Source organism: Lichenostomus cassidix, chromosome 2 (assembly GCF_008360975.1).
Source record: "Lichenostomus cassidix isolate B80296 chromosome 2, HeHo_3.0, whole genome shotgun sequence".
Lineage (NCBI taxonomy): Eukaryota > Metazoa > Chordata > Aves > Passeriformes > Meliphagidae > Lichenostomus > Lichenostomus cassidix.
This window is the reverse complement of record NC_139482.1, coordinates 149,734,077-149,754,629: the sequence shown is the minus strand read 5'-3', so window position 1 is coordinate 149,754,629 and position 20,553 is coordinate 149,734,077. Positions and strand designations below refer to the sequence as shown.

Here is a 20,553-nt window from a genome sequence, read left to right as displayed (position 1 = left end):
ACTTCCTTGGGCAGCTGTTCCAATGCTTGGTAAATCTTTCCATGATGAATTTTTTTCCTAATATCCAATCCAAACCTGCACTGGCACAATTTGAGGCCATTTCCTCTCATCTCACAGGTCTGCTCACTGTGGACACTCACCTGCCTGGCCAGCTCTGCTACAATAAACCCAAAAAAATCTCACAGGTGCTCTACAACCCTTCCTGGTGGTGCTTTGCCTGTCAGAAAACACTGACATGGAGGTGAGATGTCCTAAAAATTCAGTGCAGACATAAACTCAGCACCTCTACAAGTTCTTGTCACCAGCTCACAATCTTCACCAAGCCTAGAAACGAGAGGAGAGCTCAGATGCCTCACTCTGACCAGATTTCTGCAGGCAGGACACATGAGGAGAGGGGGAGAGAGCAAAAATGTATTTGTAGAATCTCACTCCAGCCCTGAGTGCTGCACAAATCACAGAATCATCCTTAAAGGACCTTAAAGATCATCCAGTTCCAACCTCCCTGTCATGGACAGAGACACCTTCCACCAGACCAGCTTTCCCAAAACCCTATCCAACCTGTGCTTAACCAAATTGTAAAGCTTGATTGACTTCATAAAGGCCAAGCACAACCTGGAAGGCAGCAAAGACAACACGAGCCAAACTCAAACAAGACAACCAAAGATTGAAAGGCTTTGCTGCTCATCCTCAGGCTCCTGCTCTACACTTCCCTCCCACCTCCAAAAATTGCCAAGAAATATTGCAAAAAACAGCACCACAAGCCTCACACGCAGCTCTTCAGTTTCCTTTAGCCCTCATTCTCTTTTAGCACTGCTATTGTGCAGGTGGAGCACCACAGGCACTGCCCTACCAAGACAGTCAGGGTAGAAAGCTTAAAACAAAAAGACAGTCCCAAAATGCTTGTCTGTGCTCCTTAATTTAAGAGGTTTTAATCTTTCATGATGGCCAAACAGCAGTTGTGCCAAACCAGTGCAGGAGGCTTTCTCTGTCGAGTGGAAATAGCAGGGGAAATCAAACACAAATCTGAACTCCAGCTTTGGAGCTGGATCCGAACAGCTCCATCATGGTTTGGAGATGTCTGTCTCCCAAATTGATTCAAAACACAGCATTTTCAGCCTCCAGCTTCACTGAAATCAAGGAAAACTGCTTCCTTTCCCCACCACACCATCAACTCTCAGGTCCCAGCCCAGGCAAACTGTCCTTGGCCAGTCCGAATCAGCAGCAACAGTCATCCCAAAAGCCTTTTATAGTCTTTTTTCGCTGCAAAGGAGCTGTGCCCATAGCAGGGTTACAAATATTTCAAGCTGCCAGGGCCAAAGGCTCCAGAAGGGAGATTTATAGCAATAAATAATATTAATGACACAGGCGGACGGAGCTTCTTGTCCTGAGAGCTCCAAAGGCACATGAAAAACTGCACTATAAATGTCACCACCGCAGACACCAACGATGACGAGATGCCACCTCTGGGGACAGGAGGCAACGTGGGCTTGTTCAGAATGAGATTTGGGGAGGAAACCGAGGGAATGAGGAGCTGGATGAGCACAGCCCTGCGAGATCACAGGGGAGGCCAGGCAGGAGATGAGTCCCAGTTGGATCAGCTTGGAGGATGACCAGATCATCATCAAACCTTTGGATTGGCTTTGCTGGGGGACTCAGGAGATATCCAAGCCCCAGTTTTCCCCCCAACACAGCCAAAGGACTCATCCTGATGCTCAGGAGTGGACTCAAGGCTGGGAAAAAAATGAGTTGGGAAAGCATAATCCAACTAGCAGTCAGAGGATTTGGAAAGAGGTCAAAAGAAGCAATTTTAGGCCTAAACCCCAAAGGAGCAGCTGCGAGTTTAGTTGCAGATATAATAAAACATGCCTGGGGGAAGGAAGCTGTATCCTCCTGCAGCCAAGCCCACTCTCAAATGCAAAAATACTTGCATGGATAATGAAGGGCTTACACCCACCCTGTGCCACCTAGATAACATCCCAACACCTGGAGCTGAGGGAGAAGCAGCATCTGGCAACATCAAATTAACCCCTTTTTTCCAGGCTGCTCAATTAAATCATACCAAGCACTGTGTCAACATAAAGTCCACATTAGAGAAACTTCTGCTTTAGCCAAGGCAAAGATTCCCTTTGCTTTTCCCACACTGCCTGATCCTCTGCCCACTTCCAGAAGACAGAGCAGCAGAGGAGCTTCACCCGCAGTTCAGCTGCACATCTGGGCTTGCTTCATTCCTAACTTTGCCTTGGAAGCTTCCCTGCAGCAGAAATCCCAGTTTATTTTCCCCAACCACACAACCTCCCTGAACTTTGTCAGGATATCTCAGAGTCCTTCCCATGCAGGACAAGGATCACCCATCAATCACAACCTCTGCAGCCAGAGACCCTTGAGCTTCTGTGCCTTGGATGAAGGGTGAAAGATCATCCAGTTCATTCCAAGACAGCCCTGCAAGCTCTCAGGGCAGGGGATAAAGCCCACCTGGCTCACTTGAGATCACCCTGACCCCCTTGAGAAGGTTCCTGGAGAGAACTGATCCAGCAGCTGCCTCCCTGCCTGCTTGGTTGATGATGGGAAGACAAGGAAACAACAACCCATGGAAGAAGATGGGTGCAGGGATACCAGGATTGATACAACCAGCTGCTTCCAGACCCCTTCCAAGCGGGAAAACACTCCCAGTCCTACCTCTGAACATCCTTCAACCAGAATATCTCCACCTGAGACCACAAAGTTGGTGCCTCTCTCCAGAGGACCCCAAAAGCTGCTCTTCCCAACACCCCAGAGCCCATTTGCCAGCCCTGTGGTGGCTGGGCCTGCTCAGGACCCGGGCAAACACAACCAACACTGTGTCTTTAAAACCACTTCAGTGCAGATGTTGTTTCCATGGTAACTAGTGGACCAAATACATTAGTGTTTCTAATAATAAACCAAACCTTCATCTTGGAAAATGTGATCTCCCCTCTCCCTTTACCACCCTCACCCTTCTTTTCTTCCCCTCCCCTCCCCTTTTGCCGAATTAAGCCAGCATTTAACAAGCAAGCCATAATTAGTAAATAATTGCAAGGGCCCAGTAACTCCCAGTGCCCAGGCAGATGGAGAAGCTTTAGCTGGAGGAGGGGGTGGCTTTGCTCTGTGAACCTGGGAACTGTCCAAAAAGCGATGAACTACTTAAAAAAAAAATAAATAAAGGGAAAACAAATCCAAAACCATAAGGTGGAAGAGGGGAGCCCGCGAAGGGTCTTTTGCCCACCCCAGCGTGGTCTTGAGTGCCCTGGCACCCTCCCCGCGCTCTGACTCAGGGTGCAGCCGCCCGGCGATAATTTCTAGGAATCTCGCACTTCTTTTCCGGAGGCTCCGTCCGAGACGCGGCACCGACTTGGTGTCCCCGACAAGCGGCCAAAACTTCACAACTCCTCCCCTCCGCGCTCCCCGAATCCAGAGCGGGGGGACCCCCCGATCACCCCACCCCAAAATTGCGCGGGGTGGCGGGGAGGACGCCGAGGCGGGGATGGAGACGCGCGGGGAGGGAGGCGGAGCGGGGCGATTCCGCTCCCCCCCAAAATAAGCCACGTGCGAAGATTCCGTGCGTGGGGAGCTCACGGGAGAGAACACGCTTGCGGGGGCCGGTGGCTCCCAAAATTTAGCGGGATTCACGTCCAGAGGCACGGCACGGGGATGGGAGGAAGGAAGGATGGATGGGGAGGATGAGGGGAGCAGCGCGGCAGCATCCCCGATGTCTGCGCGCGTTGTGTCCCCAAAGCTGCGGTCAGGGTCGGGGGGGAAGGGGAGAGAAAGGACGGCGGGGAAGGAAGGGGGAGGGTTATGCAAAGCCTCACGCCGTGTCGCCACGGTCCCGGTGACACCGGACTGCAGCAGCGCTCGGGGCTGGCTGTCCCCGCCGCGCCTCCGCGATACCCGAGAGCGGCGCGCCGGGGATGCTCCGCTGCATCCCGGCCGCGTCCCCTCGCCTCGCGCTTCATGTCGCGCTGTCCCCCGCGTGTCCCCGAGCCTCCCCGGCCCCTCCGCTCCTCCCTCCGCGGTGCAGCCGGCGGGACTCACCATGTCGGGGCTGAGCTGGGCTAAGATGGCGAAGGCGGACAGCCGGTCACACAGGCACTTGGTCCGGGAGGCGTCGAGCGGGACCGTTCGGCAGCCGCGCCAGGACCAGGCGCCGGGCGGAGAGGCGGAGGCGGAGGCTCTGCTGGAGGGAGGAGAGCAGGGAGGGAGGGACGGGGCGGCGGAGCGGGGAGAGAGGGAGAGCGGCCGTCAGGGCGGGCGGGGAGAGGGCACCGCGCCCCCCCCGCCCCCATCCCACCAGCCCCCCGGCGGACCTGCGGCTCCGTCCTGGTCCTGGTGCTGCTCTGTCCCCGGAGCGCTGACCCCTCCATCACCCCCACACTTGAGAACGGCGCCCTGCAGCCCCCGGGCTGCCCGGTGTCACGATGGCCAAACACAGCTCTAACCCTATAGCCCTGCCCCACATACACCATGAACACCATCCCGACCCTATAGCCCTGCCCCACATATCCCATATACACCTTCCTGACCCTATAGCCCACCTATCCCATGTGTGCACACAGAGCTGCACAGCCTCATCCCACACAGGCACTACACACGTGCATAACCCTATAGCCCTGCCCCACATATCCCATATATACCTCCCTGACCCTATAGCCCTGCCCCACATATCCCATATACACCATCTTACCCCTATAACCCTGTCCGACTTATCCCAGATACACCTTAACCCTAAATCCCTGCCCCACACATCCCATATAAACCTTCTTAACTCTATAGCCTTTTTCCACCCATCCCATATACATCTTAACCCCATAGACCTCCCCCACATATACCATATACACCTTCCTAACCCTATAGCTCTTTCCCATTTATCACATATACCTATAAACTTTCCACCCAACATATACATGAACAACCTTACAGTCCTGTGACACACACCTTATTTGTCCACATGTGGCACACATGGATAAATCATCCTATAGCCTTGTCCCTACACAACCCAAATACACCTCCCCATCCCTATAGCTCTATCCCACATACCCCATATGTAGATATAACACTAAAGATATGTAGATATATAGATATATAGATATATAGATAGATATATAGATGTATAGATGTATAGATGTATAGATATATAGATATATAGATAGATATATAGATATATAGATATATAGATATATAGATAGATAGATAGATAGATAGATATATAACACTAAAGACTATGTTGCACAGACCTAAAATACACCTCACTCCCCCCATAGCCCCATCCCTCTCTCCATGCACCCCCTAAATCCCTGCTCCACACCCCATATCGACCTCCCCCAGCCACAGGAACCCCAATTCACTGCTCCCACCCTCCCCTCCTTCCCTCTCCTCCCAGTTCTCAGTGGCCAGGATCTCCTAAGGCAGGCCACGAGCCACCTCAGCTCTTCCCCACATTCCCAGAACTCTGGGCACTGCAGGAATGTTCCTCCCCGACAGCCAAAGGGACCTGAAGACATCAAAGGGATAAATCCCTGTTTTGTCCTGTCATCCTTTCAGGCTGCACCAGAATGGGGAAAGGGCCGTAAATGGGAAAATCTCCATGGTCTTCATCCCACAGGTGGGGTGGTTTAATTGGGAAAAATTATTGCAGCCCATCTCCATGTGAGCATGAAGGGGGAAAAGGGAATCTCCTGCTCTGTGTCCTGTGCTGGGAGAGTTGGGACCCAAGCAGCACAAAAAGTGATTTTCCACCCATTGCTTCTGTGTCTTGTCCAGTCCTCTCTCCTAGAAAATGGTCACACATGGAGTGCAGATGTGCAGAGGAAGTGCAGAAATGCAATCCATGGGGTGAAGATTGGGATCCCTGTGGATAACCTGGGCTTCACAGGAACCCGAGGCAGTATGGGGAGGCAGAGCAAAAAGGCCATCTGCCTTCACTGAGGGGACAGGGGGGAAAGATGTCCCATCTCCACAGCTGACCATCCTCAGAGGAGAGGACCTTGGCAGCAATGCCAGCAGTGAGCCCAGGCAGCTCCAGATGGAGCCAAGCTGCTCAGCAGCCTTGGGTGCATCACAGATGGCCTGGACATCTCTGTTCTGCTGGCTCCAGAGACCTGCCCTGAGCTACAGACAAGTTTTTTTGCAGGTCTTGACTCGGTGCACACTCTGACCTGCTCCTCACAATGATTCTGAGCCTCCCTCCACCTCCCTGTGCCACCACGGGCTGGGGACCAACAGGGTGACAGAGCATGAGCACATCCTGCTGTCGTTATCTACTCAGATCCTGTTTAACACACAACACTGAGCCTCCCTGAATTATTTCTGGTTTGGATTAAAGCGCTGTTCGTAGTTTAAAAATTAAATAATAAAAAAGCCAAATTAATTTTACTGTAGAAGTTGTAGCGAATACACAGAGCTTTTCTTTTTTTTCCTGGTGCTCATCCAGAGCTTTCTAAATGCCTGGACCCTACTAGATGTCTGGATATCTCATCCCTGGGAGTGTCCAAGGCCAGGTTGGATGGGGCTTGGAGCAACCTGGGATAGTGGAAGGTCTCCCTGCCCATGGCAGGCGCTTGCAACTAAATAATCTTCAAGGTGCCTTCCCACCCAAACCATTCTGTTATCCCATGGTTCTCTCTCCATCCATCTCATGGGACATAAATCTGTCTTCTCTGGATCAGCAGCTCTTCACATGATCTTTTCTGAGCTGTCACATCATCTCTTGGAGACTTTCAGATCCTGGCATGGCTCTTTGCTCTCTTTCATGCACCTTCTGACATTCCCCAGCATCCTTCTTGGAAGGGACCAGGAGATCCGAAGCCAGTCTGAGGGGAAATCTGAATTCTGTATTCTCCCTTCTACATCCTGCTCATATTTCCAAGATCTGCATTATTGAGTTGTTCTGTTTAGTCACTGTCACCGAGAAAAACGTCTTATTTATGATGTGTACAAACAATGACAAATTCTCAGGCTCCACCAACCAGTTCTGTATTTTCCTAGAAAGTATTAATTTAGCTTGACAAAATCTATTTTCCATAAGTTGATTGCTATTAATGCCTCTGTTTTAATGAGCCTGCTATTATTCAATTATAATCATAATATTACCCACAATGCCTTAAATTTTTGGATCCTGTTTCAGCTGGATATTGTGCCTTAGACAGATGTGAGGCTGCTGTGCTTACACACACATGCTCCTCTCTCCAGATTTTGGGAACTCTTCCACCTTCCTTTTCCTAAAGAGCAATGATCCCCAATTAGTCTTAACCCACTCCTTTAAAATCCTCGCGTTCCAAATTGCTCTGTCTTGTTATTCTCACACACTTCTCACTTTATTGGATGATGTATAGCAGGTTTTCCAGCTGCTGGTGTAATGAAAAGTATTTCATTAGGCTGGGATGTGGATTAAGGAACCAGGCTCTCTTCCAATTACAGAATACAGGCGTTTATTGAAATTCCTGCATTATTATAAATAAATCTGTCATTTCGAGCTAGTAACAAACCAATACCATCAGGATTTATTATGGGTTTAGTAGACTCTAAATTTTCCTTTTTATTCATTTTTGCTGCTCTGAAAAATAAAATTCCTGCACCTTTCTTTTTTTTCTCTTGTGTTTTTCAAGCTTTTAATTTGCATTCCTTGCTTGTCAATTTATCCTCTGTCCATATTTCCACAACAGCTTTTACTTTCCCTCTGGAACAGACTCTTATGGATTTTTTTGTAGATATTGGTGCATTTGGCTTGTTGTGGGTTTTTTTTGCTAGTTGAAAGTTTTTTAGTACTCTGTTTATTTTTATTTTTTTTTATTTCTGGGTTTGAGGATATCTAGAAAAGTGCTTTAAAAAGACTCCTAATTATAGAATTTTGGAATCATAAAATGGTTTAGGTTGGAAGGGACCATCAAAATCTTTTATTCCAACCCTTTCCCAACAGATAGAAACGCTAAAACCTCTCATTTTTAAAGCACCAAACTTGTGTACATTGCCAGCCCCTGCCCCAAGGAACCTGAACTCTCTTCAAATGTGGGAATCCATTTGCCCTCACATCACTTCCAATCCCAAAGTCCAGCTTTACTCATTTACCAGCTTTCAAAGTAGACTAGGACAGATCTGGGCCATGCATCAACAGAAGTAACCTCATCCAAGAGGGGAAAAAAATCCCAGGAAAATAAATCAGAAAACCGACAAGAACAGGAAACCCCAGGGAAAGTATCAGAAAACAAATAACACTCCCTAGATGCTGTGCCTGGTCTCACACTCCCATGGCAGAAAAGCTGACAGAACAGCACTGAATGCAATATCAGGATGAAATCTATCCAGGGCCAAAGCAACACTTGGCACAGCCTGAAATCCATTTCTAGATGCACACTGAAAGAGTACACAGTGATATCAAGGCAAGAAAAAAAATTAAAAATTAAAATAACCACCTTTTGCTCTTCAAAGACCTGGTCTAGTGCCTGCTTATTTATCCTGTTGGACTCAAAGAAAGCAATTGGATCAAAGCCATCCAGTTCTTACTTTAAAAGCTGCTGTAAATCACATAAAGGATGGGTGCTGTGGATGTGCTGAATCAGGAACTTGGTGTAAATCACCTCAGAATAAGTCCAGCAATGCCATTTAATAGAAAATGAAAATCTGCCCCTCATTACTACCAGTGATTATTAATTAATTAGTCATTAGCAGTCATTAAGCCACTGAAATACTCCAAAGACCATGTCCATTCCTCCGGTTTTAATCTCCTCAGAAGGATAACTTTTCTTTCATCCTTTCCTTCCTCGTCGCAAATCTCCCTAATTACCTCTTCTTGTTGCTCTGCAACCCTTTTGATACGAACACCTCTGCACCCTTTGAGGTTGGAGCTTGGAGATGGGTTGGGAAAACCAAGTTTGGGAAAACCAAAACTGGGAAAACCAAATTTGGAAGTAGGAGGACATGGCAGAAGAGCTTCCAGCCTCTTCTCACTGATTCCCAGTGTGGATGTAGAATCATGGAATGGTTTGGGTTGGAAAGGATATCAAAGATCATCCAGTTCCACCCTCTGCCATGGGCTGGGACAATTTCCACTATCCCAGGTTGCCCCAAACGCCATCCAACCTGGCCTGGGACACTTCCAGGGATCCAAGGGTAGCCACAGCTTCTCTTGGAAACCTGTGCCAGGGCCTCGCCATCCCTCCAGGGAAGAATTCCTTCCTAATATTCCATCCAACCCTGCTTTCTGTCAGTTTAAATCCATTCCCCTTGTCCTGTCCCTCCATCCCTTTTCCAGAGTTCCTCTCCAGCTCTCCTGGAGCCCATTTAGGCACTGGAAGGTCTCCCTGGATCCTTTTCTTCTCCAGGTGAACACCTCCAGTTCTCCCACACTGTCTCCAAAGCAGAGAGGCTCCAGCCCTTGGAGCATCTCCATGGCCTCTTCTGGACTTGCTCCAGCTTCTCCACGTCCTTCTGATGTTGGAGACCCCAGAGATGGATTTGTTGTTCCAGGTGGGGTCTCACAATAATGCCAGTCTTGTGATTTTGGGTGGTTTTACTCATGGTTTGTGAGTGTCTGAGCCTGTACACCATCACCTGCTGCAGATCCCATATTCAATGCCACTGACTGGGATTCAGTCCCACTGATGGGATTTCTCCATGCTCCAGGGAAACACATCTGAGGGAGTTTGGGTCTTGCTGGATGAAGACACCATCCTACCCAGAAGAGTGTTTGGTTCAACCATCAAGTGTTACCAAAAGCCTCATAGTTCAGGGCAGACTTGAAATCCTAAACAGTTAAATCACTGAATTTTGCCATATAGAGATTATTTCACTGGCAGGAGTTCAAACTGCACAACAGATATATTGAAAAAGGGCATATTTCATATTTGAATGCAAAATACATTCATCTTGGGCCTGATTAAAAGCTCTAAAGAAGACAATGGGCTATTAATGAACAGGTCCATAAGGAGAGGAACATTTGTGTGATTGTGTGTGCCTGCCTGTGCGTTCAGGTTTCTTTTGTAAATCAGTAGAAAAACCTTTGATTCTGCCAAAAAATACGCTGGGTTTGTGCTGGGAAACCCATGCTCAAAGCTCAGAGGCAAAGAAAAAGAGCAGAATTTGAGTTCTTCACAAATATTGAATCCAGGTACGCCGATAAGGGAGCAGAATTATTTCCAGGAGGTCTCCAGAGTGGAGGGAAGAAAGAGCAAATTCTACTAAAGGGAAAACGTGGGCAGAATATTAGAGGAGAGTGTAGTCAGAGTGATTACAACCCAGTCAAAAAGGAATTGTAGAAATCCCCAAACCAGACTGGCGTAAAAAAGGTTGTGCTGGGAGGGTGAGCAGGGAACCTGACAAGTTGGTTCTGTCTCTAATGTCCATGGTCAGATTTATCTCCAGTGTAATTCCAGTGATGCACAGGAAAATGTCTCACCATATGTTACAACATGACTCTGAACATTATTTGAGCACTTGATGGGGAAAAGCAATTAAGCACTGTCTTGTAGATTTAAACAGGAGCTAAGCACATGCTTAAGGACTTTCTCAAACAGAGATGCTGCTCTGAACAGGAATTTGCACAGAGAGCTTTTGTTGTGGGAAGAGGCACGGAGCAGAGAGAGTTTTTAAAATTGGGGTAGATATTTGGGATTTGAGAAATACAAGGAATCTCCAGATTTTTTTTTCCCAACACCAACAACTCTGTGGTCCTCTGACTGTTCTTGTTTCACATGGACCATTCCCCCTTCGCTAACCAGGCGAGTGCTTGGCACAGGTCCAGCTGGCAGATTGATTATTAATTTGGAGAACAAACCAGAGATGAAGTCAAAGTTAATCCTTTTTGTGGGATTCCCAAAAGCAATTTTCATTTCCAGCCAAAGGCTGCCCCAAAGCACCTTTCAGACACTTTGGCTCTGCACAATAGCCCGGGACACAAAAAAACCCCTGCAATCATACTTCTGCAAAAACTGTGTCAGAGTCACTGTTTGTGCAGAACCTTGGGGTTGAATTAAAGTGTGGATGGTTCCTAAGAGGAAGGGACATGAAAAGATTTGCACTTTTGGAAAAAAAAAAAAGAGGCTGATTAAAAATAAAATAAAATAAATCTTTGATTGGCTGCTGAAGCAGTTACAAAGGATTTCATGCCAGAGAGGTAAATGCTGAAATTCATTAAACACTGAGCTAAATATGGGTTTAAATCAATCTTTAACACTCCAGCTGCTGGGAATGCTTTGGACACCTTCAGTACCAAAGTAATGATCATGCTTTGCTCAGTTTCGACCTTCCTAAGAACAAAATAAAACCAGCAAAACTCTTTCACAGGGGTCATTCTATTATCCAAAAGATAATTTTCCTTTTCTGTGATCAATCCACTGGTTCAAAGCCAGGCTGAGCTCTCAGTTATGCTACTGAAAATCCTGTGAGACATCTCACACATCCAGCAAGTCGGTGCAGGCTTATTGGAGCAAAACCAAACCTCCTGGAAAAATCCTGCACTTCTGAGGCTCTGAATTTGAAATGTAGCACGAGTTGGGAAATGAAACCCAAACTGGAACCTGAAGCTCCAGTGAAGTAAAGGATTGTCCAGCAATTTCCCTACACTCATTTAAAGAAATCAAATGTTGTCAATCTTATTTAGCTCAAAGCCAAGAAAGTGAAATGTGTCCTGGGCTCTGATATTTAGAATAATCAGTCAGTAAATACATCCACACATCCCTTAGTTGAGATTCCTGGTTTCTTCACAGGGACAAAATAAAACCACTATAAAACTTCATGCTCAACTACTCAGATTACTCAGTTTCCTTACGAGTTTTGCTTGGCACTGATGCTTTTTTCTCACTTCTACCCCAAGAGCACAGACCTGGCACTGAACAGAAGAATATTCTGTCAGTTTGAAAGGATCAATAGTCAGAGTAGCAGCTATTATTAAATTAGCTCTTTAGAAAAAAACAATGCAAATGGAAAAAAAGGAAAAAGGAGAAAAAACACACTCTTGATCCAGTGGCTTGGTGCAAGGAAAATGAAACCAGAGTAGGAATATTAATTTGATTTTATTTTTTAGAGACCTCTAATTCAAGGTGGTTTGGGGTGATTTTCTTCAGAACGGACAGAAGTGGAATTAGGGTAACAGTGATTTAAGGAAAGATTCTGACCTGTGGAAAATTAGGAATATTTGGCATTTTCTTTTAATATGTGTGGGAGAGAAGGACAGAAAAAGATATAAGGAGGTGACAAGCAAACCCTTTGCCCAGCTGTGAATTCATGAGCAAAGCAAACTGAATTGGAGCATTTCTGGGGGACAAGGTTACTTTCTATCTGCAAATTAGCTCCGGAAAAAATAAAAAAGAAAAAGAAAAAGAAACAGCCCATATGCAGCCTCCAGTCTGAAGCCTTAATTAACATAAACAATGTTCAGACGTGCAAAGAAATAGATATTGCCATTGAAATAAAGCACATGGCTGGCTAAATACCCCAAAGATTATCTGGAGATAATATTTTCAGGCACCAGGAGTGCAGCTGATGCTGAGTTCTAATGATTCTCATCACAAGGCCAGGCCATCCCACCAGAGAGGATCTCAGCACTTCCCACCATCATCAGCCTCCTGGGTCTGGATTAATCCAGAGTTTCTGGTGGATATTTAATGAGGACTTTCCCCCTTTACATCCCTGCTCCAGAAGAAGGTCTGAAATGCAGGAATCATCTCTTGAAGGAGAAACTTCTGCCATGTCTTGGTCTCCAAGGACCTGCTTCAATCAAGGCCGGGTTGGATGGGGATTGGAACAACCTGGTTTAGTGGAAGGTGGGGTTGGAGCTGGGTGATCTTTGGGGTTCCTCCCAACCCAAAGCATTCTGTGGTTTTAGGGTTCAGTGCATGAAGAATGGTGGGATGAGGGAGATCTTGGCGGGTGATGCCAAATTCCTTGCATTTCTCTGCCAAACTTCTTTTCCAAAGGCAGTCACAGGACAGATGTTTCATTGGCATGAACCCCCAGAAGGACTCCTCTGTCCTGCCCAATATTTCAGTGAACAATCCTGAACGTGTCAGGGTTTTGATAAGGAATATGTGATACCATTGACTATGCAGAGAAGAAATGGAGAAACCAAAGGTGCTTGGTCTTGGGTTCTTGGTCTTTAAACCAGAAACAAATGTGGAAATCCCTGCGAGGTGTCACTGTGTTCAAAACCAGTTCAAAAGCCTCTGAACATCCAGCCCAGGGAAATATTCCTTCCTGACCTCATCCCTGGAAGTGCCCAAGGGCAGGTGGGATGGGGCTTGGAGTAGCCTGGGATAGTGGAAGATGTCCCTGTCCAGGTCAGGGGTTTGGAAGAAATTGATCTTTAAAGTCTCTTCCAACCCAAACCATTCTATGACAGAATTACCCCAATTCTAGTGGTGGTTTAATAATTACAAATCTGGTCTCTTCCACAGCATCAAATTAGGATCAGAACTTGAAGTATCATGAGTGGTTTTTTTATTTGTTTTGGGTTTTGGTTTTGGGGTGGTTTTTTGTTGGCCTTTTTTTTCCTGTAAGTCATATTTGAAGTCTTTTTTGTCTTGTGGATTTTTTTTCCTTTAAAAGGATGACATTTTCAAGCTCCTCTACAGAACCCTCTGAAACAGAAACAGAAAAGCCAACACCTCCCTCTAATCCCTCGGCTTCATGGCTTTAAGAAGAAAAAAAGAAAAATAATTCTCATATTTAGCCACACTGCAGACTCTGGTATCATCAGGTCAGCTCATGTCAGTGGCTGCAGAAGATGACCTTGGACTGCTTCCACAGAATCATCAAATTGTAGAATCACTAAGGTTGGAAAAGACTCTTAAAATCATCAAATCCAACCATCTACCAGCACCATGCTCACCACTAAACCCTCAAGTGTTCGCCACTGTCCTCAAGTGCCACATCCACACATTTTTTGACCTCTTCTGGGGATGGTGGCTCCACCACTTCCCTGGGCAGCCTCTTCCAGTGCTTGACAATCCTTTCCGTGAAGAAATTTTTCGTAATATCCAAACTAAATCTCCCCTGGTGAAGCTTGAGTCTGTTTCCTCCTGTCCTGTCACTTGTTTTCTGGGAGAAATATTTAAAACAAACCTCACTACAAGACTGAAGCTCCTTTCAGTCTATTTCTACAATATATCAGCATTTCAAGACTTTATCTCCCACTCTTAAATTTCCTATTGTTATGCAGAGCTAAAAACACCTTTACAGCTTTTCTGGGATTCCTTAATGTAAGAAGTCCAAGTCATAACTCCTAGATTAGGAGTTATGAGTAAGATTGCAAATAAGATTTATACATAAAATTAGCAAAACAAAAATGGTATTAGGCTATAAATAAATCTTATAAATAAGGTATACTTCAGGACAAAGGTGCCCCACTGGATCTTTCCTGCTACACCAGAGTATCAGAACAACAAAAACCATAGAATCATTGAATGGTTTGGGTTGAAAAAGATGTTTCAGTCCCACTGTTAACACAGAACTGCAAAACCTACCACTAAACCATGTCCCCAAGTGCCACATCTACACATCTTTTAAATCCCTCCAGGGCTGGTGACTCAACCAATTCCCAGTCTTGCCTAAATGCACTGAGTGTTATGATCACCTTGGGAAAAAGGTGAAACAAGAGCTACTGTGAAAGTATTGTAAACAGAGGTTGGGACTTTCTGAAGCCAGCTTTTCCAAGAGGAGGGAAGTGTATCAGTGGGACAAAAGGGGGATGGAGAGGTGAGCAGGAGGATGGCTGCTCTCATTATCATATAGGGCTCCTTTCCAGCAGAGGACAAGGTGAAATCAGTGAGTGATGGATCTGCCTCCCTCCCACCCCTACGTGACATTCACAGCTGCTTATCCAGGCTTTGCAGGATGGTTTTCTCCAGGGGCAGCTCCTCCGGTGTCCTTGAGCTTGCATGGAAATGTTTTGGCAGCTCCTGCAAGGCAAGAACTGGAGCCAGGTTGTCCCCCTGTTGTACCACCCTGCAGGACCCTCCTGAAACTGAGATATTCAGCTCACTCCCTCAGCTGCCATGTCAGCTTTCCTGCTGTCATTTCCCAATTACCAAGAGATGCCAGAGATCTGGGGTTGGTTTTGCAGTTATTCCCTCTCAAGCGAGGAAGGATCAAACTGGATCACAGCCCCAAAAATGGGACTCTGCCTTTCTGTTTAGAAAAGGATGTGGCTCCGCATCAGGAATTAACCTGTAGCTGGTCCAGGCAACTCCTCTGCCTTGAACAACAGCCAGACATCCTATAAACATCCCAGAGAAACTGGGAAAGTTTCCTGGTTACACAGAAAACAACAATCAACGCACCCAAGGGACGAGCAGCAGCTTTGTCATATGTATGAAAAACATTCCAGGGAAAATCCACTGAGGAACTGAGAGCATTAGCAGGATAAACCATCTCCTGCACCTGGACATCACAGTCCCACACTCAAACCCCCTGGGAAAGATGGGAGGAATGGGTAAACAAGGTAGGGAATGCTTTTGCTGAGCGTAGCAGGTGCCAATGGAAATGTAGGACATTGCAGCCAGCGGTGAATGAGCTGGAAATGCTCCTTTTGGCTGCTCAAGGATGTGCAAATGCACTTGGATTAAAGGCTGGGAGAGCAGTGCAAACACCTGGGAAGAAATAGCTAGCATTCTCTGTTCTCACATGTCCTGTTTGCTGCTCAGCACTTCCAGCTTCTTGGATGACCCCAACAGAGCCCAAAGCCCCCCAGATCCCCCAAACCAATCCTCAGCCAGAGCTCAGGGCAGCAGAAGGATTTAGATGACCACAACCAAACTCACACCAAACCCTAGCAATGGGCAGTGGGATTGCCCACCAGGGGATTTTGAACCCCAAAATTTCTGGTCTGTGGGACTGAAAGGAAAGAGGGAGCTGGAAGTTTGTTGTTAGCTCTGAACAGAGAGCCTGCAAGTCCCAGCTCTGGTCCAGATCTCCTGTCCCTTGTGCTCTCTGTTTCTCAGCCTCCCCCTCTCTGAAATATCCATCCTGATGCTCTTCCCAGCTTTCCGTGGCAAAGTCAGGGATGGAGACACTGATTGCCTCCTGTCTAGCTCCAAACAGCACTTCCCAAAAGAGCAAACAAACAGTGCTGCCAACATCCCTGCCCTGTCTCCAAGAGTACAGGAGGCCCCAGGGCCAGGTTGGAAAGAAGGATTGCTCTCCTGCTACCAAAACCCCAGCTCCAGGGGATGCTGCTTCTCAGAAACCTAAATCAGAACATTTTAATGGCTCAGCGCAGGGCTGGAGGATAAAGAGACAAAGAAAAATAAATCAGGCGGGTGACAGAGGGGCTGGGAATGGGAGGAGGTAGCAGACGGTAAAAGAAATTAAATCAAGAAGCCAAATTAAGGTGCTGCAGGCAAAGATGGAGATGCTGGATTAAAGATTAACCGTAACCAAGATGGAGATGCGGCCCTTTAAAGGTACAAATTGCCTCAATGCATTTAGCAAAACCCACACAAATCTCCTAAGAATAAAGTTTTCACAGATGCAGCTGGATCACAGTAACAGAGATATCTGGACCTAAGAACTTTGGATGGCTTCATGCTCTGGTGTTTCCAGCTGAGAAGGGGAATTAAAAGCGAAGGAAAGGCAATCACTCTAAAAAAAATGAAACCTCTGCACTGAGATAAAGGAGAGGGGAGGCAAGCAATCATTTCAGAAGGGCTTGGCACTGCACAAACAAATGCTGGGGGTATTTTCAAATCACTCTGAAACCAGGGGAGCTGCCGAGCCCTTTGGGGCTGTCTGCTCACTGAACATTTCCTAATTTATCTCCTGCCAGACAGCTCCAGAGGAATGGTGGGTGAGCTCAATGTGGGAGTGCACCTTTCACACCTGCTTCTTCACAGCCCAAAGCAAGGCACAGCTCAGGCAGCATCCCCATCAAAGCGGAGCAGGTGAAGCAGGTTCACCCCTGGGCTCCAACCCTGGGAGCAGAGGATCCTCATCCCATCACGGCACATCAGGTGTTTGCACTGCTGCACATTCCTGGGATCGCCGGGGGAAAGGTCTCTCATGCATTGCCACCTCCTTTTAGCACCAGCAAATCACATTTTCCGCTGGAGCATTTAAGACCCTGTTCCTGTGAGGGTGAGGAGGGGGGTGGAGGAACTCGATGGGATTGTGAGGTTCAATTTTTTAAAACCCTGAGGTGTTTTTGTCATGTTTCTCTAACATTCTGATGAGACTCTCCTGGGTGATACAGACTTAGGAGCACCCTGAAAAGAAGTACAGTTTGGGTTGGAAGGGAGATTTAAAGCTCATTGCAATGAGCAATGACCAGACTAGAGAAGGTTGCTCAAAGCTGCATCCAGCCTGACCTTGGACACTTCCAGGGATGAGGCTGCCATGCCTTAGCTGTGTGAATCTGTCCCTTATGGCACAATCCTTCTCCTGAGACAAAGCCTTGAGCTTTGCTGTTCCTGGCATGGCTGTCCTGTGACTAGAACCTCAGGGAAACACCAAAATCAAATGGAAGATGAATTCCAAACCTCCAGCTGGACATCAGAGAGCTCTGAGCCAGGCCCAAGGAATTCAGGGAGCCAGAGAAGGACAGCACAACTACACCCACCCACTGGGACATGGGGATGCTGCTCTGAAGATGAGAAGGTTTAGTCAGTGCGAGCTCAGCTCTTTTTCCCTGCCACTGCTTTCCTTTGCTCCTTCCTTTCCCTTTGGCCTCCTTTTCCTCTGCACTCCACAAAATGAGCATTTCATGGGAGCAGAGCAGCCGAGTGGAGCAGAGCTGGCAGCTCCTTGAACGCATGGAATGCCTCCCTCGTTCCCAGCTCAAATTTCGGGAAGCAACATCTGCCTGTTCCTGAAGGTCGTTTGGATCCTGGATCAGGGATGCTGCACCACCTCCTCATTGCTATGCTGTGCCTGGAGCAGCCATAAATGTCCTGTCACATGAAATGCTGGTTCATTACAAATTTTGGGAGGGAAGGGGGCAAATAAAATGCAAAGCAAACCGCAAAACCCCACCCTGACGTGACCAGCGTGATTTCTGCCCTGACTTACGTGGGTGTTTGAAGGAATCCAGAGGTTTTGCTTTGCATTTACATTTGCACAAGGGGAGGAAACCTGTGGGAAATCGAGCTGATGCTAATGCAGTGAGGGGGCTGGTGCAGTCGGGGCTAAATAAACGCTAATAAATAAATGCTGATGTTTAAGATCGTGCTGCCCCCTCTCCTTGAACAAGCCGTTCCCAGCCCTCCTGGGGGCTGATCTGATGTTTCCTCACCAGGGGGGTCGATGTAGACATCTCCCTGGTGGGCAGAGCCCGAATGGATGAGAGGGAGAAGGTGAGATCCCTCGGGAGGAGTGGGAACAGAGCAGCAGCAGTGAGGCAGCTGGATTCGGCTCCAAGCCAGGCTGCTGGGAAGTGTACCTTGGCAGCTGTGAGGATGCAGGGATTCAGGGATGCAGGGATTCAGGGATGCAGGGATTCAGGGATGCAGGGAGCCACTGGCAGCAGAGCTGAGGATTGTAGTGAAACTAGAGCAGCAGAGCAAACTTCCCTTCTCCAGCCTGCTCGGGCAGGAGCTGCAAACACAAATCAAGCTCCAGACCTGCAAAGCTGGCAGAAATTTTCCTGCAGGAAGATTTCCCCTGCCATGCAATCCTGGTGGCTTTATGGGGACAGCATGACTGTGGTCAGGTCTGCTCTAATTCCTGCTTTCCCCTGCCATGGATGTCTTGGAGAAAAGGTCTGGGAGACACAGCACCCCAGCATTTTGCAAGGAGCAGGAATAAGGAGCAGGTGCTGAACAGAGAGACACGGATCTGCTTGTGCTTTTCTCAGGAAAGCAGGTCACGGGGGAGGAGGGGGAGTCATTTCCCAGCTCTGCTACTGCAAATGTATTTAACTAAAGCCACGCTGGTACCCAAACACTCTGCCAGCCCCTCTGGAGCTCAGGCAAAGAGGGTTTGTTATCAAAACCTTTTAAAGCCACTTTCTGCTAATGAAAACGGCTTGCAGAGATACAGGCTGGTGGAAACCTCTCTACTCCCAGCAATATTTCTTCATTAGGCTTTCTCCTCCCTCCTCCCCGTCCTGCTGTATCTCTGTGCATCTGGAAGCAGAAAGGACAGAGTGTTCCCCAAAAAGCCCAGGCTGTGGACTTGATTTCTGTTCTATTTTGTTCTGTTCTGTTCTGTTCTATTCTATTCTAATTTAATTCCACACCATTCCACTCCATTCTATTCTATTCTACTCTATCCTATCCTATCCTATCCTATTCTATCCTATTCTATAATTTCATTCCACTCCATTCCATTCCACTCCATTCCATTCCCACTTTCACTGACACCCCTACCTTCAGTCGCCCACCTTGCCCAAACTGGACAGATGTTGCAGCATCTGTGCAAACTCACACTCAACTGTCTGCTGTGCTTTATGTGCTGAGGTTCAGCTGAGGTGCAGTGACAGGCTTGGGAGAACATTCCTCCCAAAGGGAATTTCTGACTTCCCACTTAGTGAGAAGATTGTGGAATATTCTTCAGCTAATTAAATACCTGCCAATTACCAGGCAGCAGCAATGATGACTCTGCTGGCTGAAGCAATTTACACTGAAAAATGTCTCTGCTGTCCTGTCTGGGATTTGCAGCACCGGGAGAGGCCTTTCTTGCAGGAATTGCTGATGGTGCAGCAGCAGGCACAGTCCTAGGGGTGAAATGTCCTTTATTTCCTGCCCATCCACCCCTCCAAATCTGCCCAGCAATAAAATGCACACAAACCAGTGCCAAACACATCTATCTCTGCCTTCTCCCTTGGCAGGGCGATCACTCCAGCCCTGTCTCTGCTCCTCCAGCAGACCTGAGCAGATTCCTTGGGCTCTGCTTCCCCATTGCAACATCCTTCCAGGGGGAGAATCAGCTCCTGTCATTTTAAGGTTTGTGATACAGGGATCAGGATTGGGTCTGTAACTCCCAAGCTGGGAAATTCAGAAGTCCCCCTGCGACTCACTGATATCTCATGGATTAAGCCAATAACGACTAAATGCACTCAACCCTCCTGGCAGTCTCTTTCCCAGGGCCCAAGGGAGGCAGGGAGCACAGGGATAAGCCAGGCAGGATCACCATCACAGATGAAATGCAGAATCCCTGCAGGAAGCTTTTATCCTCTGGCTCGGGACTGCCAGGGTGCTTTCTCTGAAAGCCAAGCTGGCAACTGGAGCCAGGAGTCTCCAAAGGAGGAGATCAGATTGCAGAGGGTGGAAAAAAGGGAACTCCTGCTGCTGCTGCAGCTCCTTTCATCCCAGCCAGGAAGGTGGGTAGAGGGGATTGTTCAGAGGAGAGAAGCAGATAAGCATTGAAATAAGGAGTAAGGGAATAAACAGTGGAGTTTTTACAGGGGAGAAAGTTTCTGGAGCCGCCAAGGAAGCAGAAGAAGTTGGGGAGAGAGATAGTCTGGAAATCAAAGAGGGTGCAAGTGTGTGGATGTGTGTGTGAAGAAAGTCAATCAGAACATTTATAGTGACACTCAGGGGTCCTGAAAGGAAAAAAGTTTAGAAACCACAGTGCTAAGGTGCAAATCTGCCTGTATTCCCCCCAACCCCTCCAAAA

At 47.5% G+C, this 20,553-nt stretch overlaps 1 protein-coding gene across 10 annotated transcripts in view; it reads right to left on the bottom strand.

Annotated features, from left to right (window-relative positions):
- Positions 1–20,553, bottom strand: part of ADGRB1 (adhesion G protein-coupled receptor B1) — a 276,988-nt gene that overhangs the window by 81,582 nt on the left and 174,853 nt on the right. For 8 of the 10 annotated variants that reach the window (XM_085053680.1, XM_085053673.1, XM_085053677.1 and 5 more), the window contains one exon: positions 4,051–4,192. In XM_085053680.1, coding sequence (XP_084909806.1) covers positions 4,051–4,192 — 142 coding nt within the window. The remainder of the gene's footprint in view (positions 1–4,050; positions 4,193–20,553) is intronic. The other 2 variants (XM_085053675.1, XM_085053682.1) reach the window with 1 other exon arrangement.